Source organism: Pipistrellus hanaki (assembly GCF_964339955.1).
Source record: "Pipistrellus hanaki genome assembly, chromosome: 3".
In the NCBI taxonomy this organism is placed as follows: domain Eukaryota; kingdom Metazoa; phylum Chordata; class Mammalia; order Chiroptera; family Vespertilionidae; genus Pipistrellus; species Pipistrellus hanaki.
Genome location: NC_140505.1, coordinates 173152855 through 173160490, shown reverse-complemented (window position 1 = coordinate 173160490; position 7636 = coordinate 173152855). Strand labels below are relative to the sequence as shown.

At 37.3% G+C, this 7636-nt stretch overlaps 1 protein-coding gene across 1 annotated transcript in view; it reads right to left on the bottom strand.

The window, feature by feature from the left end:
• Window positions 1-212: 212 nt before the first annotated feature.
• CFAP54 (cilia and flagella associated protein 54) overlaps window positions 213-7636 on the bottom strand; it is a 239556-nt gene continuing 232132 nt past the window's right edge. Inside the window, 1 exon segment of the mRNA XM_084878469.1 lies at window positions 213-461. Coding sequence (XP_084734595.1) covers window positions 342-461 — 120 coding nt within the window. The 3' untranslated portion in view covers window positions 213-341.

Sequence of the window (7636 nt, the reverse complement as noted above, 5' to 3'; positions counted from 1 at the left end):
ATTCCCCCCAGTTTATAACCACTGGCCTAATTCAGTCTTGCAATATGGACACATCTAAGGACAAACTAAACATAAACTATATAAACATGGGAATAGTTATACTGTGCACAAACACGTTTTCTATGGATAGCTCCATAAGATGTCTTCATAAGCAACAGCATTGTCATTTAATTCAAATGCAATGTAAAACATTACTCAAAACTATAGTTTTTAAGAAAATGGAGCTTGTGTAAGAAAACAATTTTATTTTGTTTGTTGTAAGAGGACCATTTCAAAACTTATTTCAAACCAAGAAAAACAATAAGAATGAAATCCTTTATGAGGTTAATATGTAAATATGTTCAGGGAATAATCGACACAATCCAGTTGAAAAGGCTTCCTCCTGATAGGATACAACCATTAGCAAGATCAAAAAGTCTCTCGAGATTGAGTATGGATGGCAGCGAGACCTTAAATGGAACCTGAGAAAAAGCATAAAAATGTTTATGAAATGCATTGTTTTGAACTGTTGACTGAAGTAAAGTTCTCAAAATACACAAATACCAGTTCCATATAATAATTTTATGTGAAAGATATATAATTCTTGCCTAAGGTAAGACTGCAGCTTTACACTGCTGAAATGTCACATATATCATTTTTTATCCTATTAAGATTCACATCTATGAGTCTATAAAACAGCATACAGATTCATACTGATGAGTCTGTAAAATTGAGCCTATAAAACAGCAGATACTTCTAGAAATGTGGACTATTTGTATGGGCATAATCATTGAGAATGATTCTAAATGAAGGACGTTGGCTTCTGAATAGACTGCCCAGTTGACAAATCTCCCTCTCTCATTTTGAGCTTAAGTCCTGCCACAGTGAAGCAAATTAGGTTAGGGGTTCACTCTCTCTGAAAGGTACTATTACCACGCCAAGGACTAGTATAGCCAAAGTCATCTGAGCGCCTAACAAAAAGCAATAAGACAGCTTTTGTGATTGTAGCACTGACTATTTGATGGGGAGGAGGGCAGAAAGGGGAGAATAACATGAAGGGGAGGAAATGAATGTTTGCTGCAGACCCACTTCATGCACATCTAGATACTTTTGAAGATGAATGATGTCATGTCGAATGACTCTAATGACTTAGATTCTTGTGAGCCTGAATCCTGGTAAAAAAAAAAAATTAGAGGACAAGGATTATTAATTCCTTGTCTACTTGTTAAATGAACCTATTATTCTCCAGAAAGCATAGTGAACCTAAAAATGGAGACTAGTTTTTATTTGTTTTTCTTTACTTTTTGGATTTAAAAAGTGACAAAAGTTATTCTATAACTTCAAATAATAAAGAGGTGAATATAAAAACTAATGATATCCTCTTCATCACTAAATCTTAGACTAATTAATACCACCAATTTGAGAATTCTTCCAAAATTGTTAAAATCCTCATACAAATGTATATTAACATGGGTCTTTTCCTTTTCTTTCTTTCCTTATTTTTTTTAACTAAAATAACCAAATTTCAATTTATTGCTTTTTAAATGACCACTATATAAGAGAAATCCCTCCTTAATCAATTCAGGGAGGCAGAATAGCCACATGGAGGTCAGGAGTATGCATTCTGGAATAAGACCATTTGGTTCATACCAGATATACGAGGTTAGGTAAGATATTTTATGTGTTTTAACGTTAATTTTCTAACCCATAAAATGGAAATAATAAGAATTACTATATAGTATTGTTGTTACAAGAATGGAGTAAGTTTACACATAGTAAATAGAATTGGCCCTTTAACTATGTTGGGATTAGGGATGCCAATCCTCCCATACAATTGAACATCTGCATAAAACTTTTTTACTCCCTCACAACTTAACTGCTAATAGCCTATTGTTGACTAGACACCTTATTGATGGCATAAACAGTTGAGTAACATATTTTGTATGTTCTCTGTATTAAATACTATATTCTTACAATAAGGTAAGCTAGAAAAAGAAAATCATAAGGAAGAGAAGATATATTTACAGTAGGTGTTTATTTTAAAAATCCACATATAGGTGGACTCACACAGTTCAAATCTGTGCTGTTCATGGGTAAACTGTACCTAGAAGAGTGCCTATCACAAACACCTAATCAAGGCTATGTTGTATTGTCACTATTGAACACACCATTTTTAATGGTTCTATAACAATGCCTGGCCTGGGCCATCCTTCATTAAAGAGGTAGTTTCTAGTTTTTGAGCATGATTGTCTACTTATATATCTCCTGGGTGCAAGTGCTTTAATTTCTGTATTGCTGATTCCTCAAGATGGTTGTTCTGGTCAAAGGGTGTTTACATTTACTTTTTTAACATTTCTTGTCAGATTACTTTCCAAATAGGTTCTGACAATTAATACTTCGATCAGAAACAAATGAGGGGTTTCACACCCAGGGCAGCATATTATTATCATGGAATGTTATAATCTTGTTATTTTGCCATTTAATGACTATCTTTCTTTATTAAAAGTTAGAAACATCTTACAGAGCTAATATTAATTTGTTTATTAATATGTTGACATATATGTGATTACCATGATTACTCTGGTTACACCTCATTGCTATATAATTGCACAAAACATTCAGTTTATTATATGGCAATGAAAGACCTCACATCCAATAATACCCTTTGGTAGATAATTTTTTCAAAGTAGTAAGAATAATTGACATTAAAACATTTGTCTGTCTTTTCTCTGGAGCTGTATTTCTGAAATTATAGAATTTTTCTCATATTAAAGATTACAGTATTTAAAATAAAAACACAAAGAGGCCACATTAGTTTTAGATAACATGAGAAGTATCTTTATGGCATAATTTATATACTGGATCCAAATAGAGCACTTTGGCCTCTGACCCTTAACAATGAACCTGCAGAAACAAGTGGCCATTTGTCAAAGGATGGAGATTAATTGCTGGGTTTATTGATGAGGCTGCAAGTGAACACTTCGGGTCAGAAAGATGAAATAAAAAGCTGTCATCCTGGAGTTGTTAATTTTTTTCCATCCTCTGGAGAACACTAATGACCCTAAGATGTCAGAACTTACCCTTGTGCTATTATTCCTACCTTTTCAGACACCTGGGCAATTTGGGGGCAAACTGCAGGGTTTCATTAAAATCAGGCCTGGACTTGAGTTTGTTGAGGAGAGTTTCCAAAGGCATTGGAGAATTACAGGTTACTTGCCAATGCTATACTGTGTTTCATATGTGTTTCTGCATGAATATTAGATTTTATCATAATGAAATATTTTATTACTTCTGTCCCTTCGCTCCAATGATTTTCCTTGATTGGCAGAGAAATCATATAGTCTTGAAAGTATCTATAATTTTTCTCAATCCAATGAGTTTTTATTGAGCCCTACTTTGAGACCTCTTCTTGCTTCTCTCAGCACACCATTGTCAGTTGCCTTTTCATTGCTTCTAAGTGTTAGTGACCAAGAAAAAGGGACAAGGCTAGATTTCTACCAATCAAGTAGGTCTGTCTGCCCTGATAATTGGTAAGTGAATATAAAATCGTGGGCTTTGTGATACAGGTGGCTTTAGCTTTGCCTCCTTTCAAGTACCTTAAAACACAGAGAGTCACAGCCATGAGAGGAATCATTTTGATAGTTTCAGTGTAGGAAAGCAATTTCACCCAGCATTCTCACATATAAGTTTCACTACCATGGTTTCTATGTCTTCTTAGTAGCTCAGCTGAGTGTTTAAAGTTAATGATTCATTGGATTTTTGTTTTCAAACTGGGGAAAAACATGCATTCCAAAGTAAAAAGAATCATATGACACTACCTTACTTAAGAATATAAATCATGAATGATTGCTTATCCACCTAATAAAAGTTCCAGGTGAGAGGGAAGTTGATATATTTGGTTTAACTGTACTTTTTATATGATGAAGATAATCCCGATACAAAAAAAACAATGGATAATATTCACCACAATCTAATAGATACAACACCCAACTCTTAGGAAGGTCAGAAAGGCTTGTATATACAGCTCTATCATACCACAGGAAATTTCACATGTTTCTGAGAATAAGATTTATCTTTTGCATTACTTTAATTTTTGTATTAAAAAAAAAACTAAGTATGACAGAAAAGAAATGTCTTTTTTTGTTTTCTGTTTTTAAAAAAATATATTTTATTGAATTTTACAGAGAGGAAGAGAGAGAGGGATAGAGAGTTAGAAACATCGATGAGAGAGACACATCCGTCAGCTGCCTCTTGTACACCCCCTACTGGGGATGTGCCCGCAACCAAGGTACAAGCCCTTGACCGGAATCAAACCCAGGACCTTTCAGTCTGCAGGCTGACGCTCTATCCTCTGAGCCAAACTGGTTTCGGCTTGTTTTTGTTTTGTTTTTTTTACCATAATATGAGATTAAAGTGTCATATTGGAAAGATAGCAGGAATCTTTTAAAATTAATCTTAAATAAATAACATTACTATAAAAACACTTTGCAGAGAACAAGAACATTAGAAATTAGGATATGGGAGAGAAAGCATTTGTGCAGAAAATTGGTTCAAATGTTACACTGTCTAAGAATAGAACACATTCTTCTTAAATCACCACCACCATTGTCACCGAAGCTCTCCAGCCACTGACTCCCGGCTGAGCATGGTGCTTCCTTGAGCTCCTGAGCAGAGGTCATCTTTTAATAAAGGCCAATCCTTGCTCAGACACGATGTTCCAAAAGCACGGGAAACCAAATGTGCCTGTCCAGTCAAAGTAATTTCAGAAACTTCTCAGTGATTCTATGATTGCCAACTTTGTTTCCCTTCTCACATCTAAGTAGATGCCAAAAGTATTTTTGCACAATGGCCTCTATGCAGAGTACCTCCAGGAGAGAAGATCTGTTGAGGGAGACTGCATCTACTGGGATGCATCTTTAAAAATCCATTTTAGGTTATGCACATAGTTTACAGTTATGGTACAGTAAATATAAATATTTGGTCTTTGACCCAGGTTTCCTGGCATAGAGCTCCTAAAGGTGCTGAAAATTTTCTTTTAAGTGCTAACTGCAGGATAGGGTTGGTCACCAGGAAAACCATCCAGGTGATGAGAGGCTTAAAACTTTCATCCCTGCCCTAGCAGGTTTGGCTCAGTGGATAGAGCCTCATGCCATGAACTGAAGGATCCCATGTTCTATTCTAGTCAAGGGCACATACCTCAGTTGGAGGCTCTATCCCTGGTTCTGTTTGGGGCTGTACAGGAGGCAACCAATCAATGTGTCTCTCTCAAATGGATGTTTCTCTCTGTCTCTCCATCTCCCTTCCACTCTCTCTAAAAACAAACAAGCAAAAAAAAAATATTTCATCCCTACACCTTCAACTTTGAGGGGGCAGAGGGGCTAGAGGTTGAGTTCAATCATTAATGGCTCATGATTTAATCAGTATTACCTACATAATGAAGCCTCTATAAAAATGCCATGCTGACAGGTTTCAGGGAGCTTCTTAGTGGGTGGAAATCCAAAGAGAGTATGGAAGCTCTGCTCCTCCCATCCCCCTATATCTTGTTCTATTCATTTCTTTATTTGGCTGTTCCTCAGTACTATCCTCTATAGTGAACTGGTAATCATGCCTAAAGTGATTTCCTGAGTTATGTGAGTTCTTCTAGTGAATTATGGAACCTGAGGGGGCATCATGGGAACTCCCACATCATAGTATGCTGGGCAGAAGTGTGGGTAGCTTGGCTCCTCGTTTTCAGCTGGCATCTGAGGTGGGGCAGTCTTGGATTAAGCTCTTAATCTGTGGAGTCTGCACTAACTCTAGGTGGTAGTTTCGGAAATGAGTTGAATTGTTGGACACCCAGTTGGACTCAGAGAATTGTGGAACTGGTTGGTATTAGGAAAACCACACAAGTGACCCATCTGGGATTATGTAAATTAAGGCAATACTCAGCTAGTAAATGTCTTTGGAGCTTTGGGGCTTCTTCCACATCCCTCTTCCTTATCGGCCCCTATTCTGCACACATTGCCCTTCATATCCCACCCCAAGCCCAGCCAGGCACTACTTGATGAAAAATGATAGAGCTCGCAGTGAAAGCGTCATTATGGATACATGTTTTTTATAGAAAACTATTCAAGAAAACTATTCAATCATTTAAGACCAAAAGAGACCCTTAAGAAAAAGTAAACGTTTAGACTATACATATCCAGACTTATTTGGACTGCTCAGGAGTCCAAGGGCCAGAAAAAAGAGCCTTTGAAATCCAACACCCATTGTGCAGAGAGAATAGCTACTCTCTCTCTCTCTCTCCAGGAAATTTTTTTTCATCATACACAGAACTAATAAAGGACTTCAAACAGTGAAAATCCTCTTTAAAATATCAAAAGCTCTAATCAGAACAGAAAGCATGAGTTGTGCAATCAACCATGAAGTGCACAGGGCATAAAGGCTAGATGGATGTTCATGGCCAGTGGTTCAGGACTTGGGGGAAGGATGGAAGGAAAAATTTTCTTGGGTAGAGGATCTAACAGAAACACTTATATTCAATTAGTGGCCTGGTGCATGAAATTCATGCACATTAAAAGGGAATTAATTAGAGGAGATATTTAATATTGGTATTTGCCCTTTCTCTTTAATAGCAGTATCAGAGATAAAAGAAAAATAGTAAAATGTATATGAAAATCTTCCTCCTGTCAGAGTCTGGGGCATGCCATAGGATCCAGAGTCAAGTCCCAGCCCACCCCCACATGCCTTGAAATCGTGTGAGACCCAGACCCAGATGGGCCCACCTCCATCAAGCCCTGCTGTGTGGGGGACACAGCCTCAGGTCCTCTGTTAAGCCCCACCTCCTGCTGATTGGTTGTTATGCATGAGGGAGTGATGACATTTGCATATTAGCCTTTTATTATTATGACTAGAGGCCCAGTGCACAAAATTTGTGCACACAGGGGGAGGGTCCCTCAGCTTGGCCTACACCCTCTCACAGTCTGGGAGCCCTCAGCAGATGTCTGACTGATTGCTTAGACCTGATCCCTACTGCCATGGAGGTGGGAAAAGCTGCCACCACTGTTGCACTTGCCAGCTGTGAGCCCAGCTTCTGGCTGAGCAGTGCTACTCCTGTGGGAGCACAATAACCATCAGGGGGAAGCTCCTGCATCGAATGTCTGCCCCCTGGTGGTCAGTTTATGTCACAGCAAGCAGTTCAGTGGTCTTAGCATGTCATTAGCATATTACATTTTGATTGGTTGAACTGCCTACTGGACCACTGGACACTTAGCATATTAGGCTTTTATTATATAGATGTGTTGTAAAACTGAATGTCTGTTCCTCATTCTCTGTGGAGATGTGAAGGTATGAATTCAGAGGTAGTGCTTATACATGATTCCATTTTACTTTACATTGTTGCCTTTATTTTCAGAAAATGGTTTTAAAGCTTTCTCAAGTTATTTCTTTATACGCTGGAAAAATTTTCAGCAAGAAAGGAAGGCTGCATTTATTGAGGATTGGAAATGGGATGAAGTCTTTGTTTTATAGAGTTCATTTCATTTGTAAATTAACTGTTAAAATAGAGGTTAAAGGAAAAGGGGATTGAATTATGGGTCACATTCAGAATGTATTTTTAATCATGAGTGGGTGACATATGTGATGTTTCCTTCCTACTTCTACATTAAAAAATAAACTT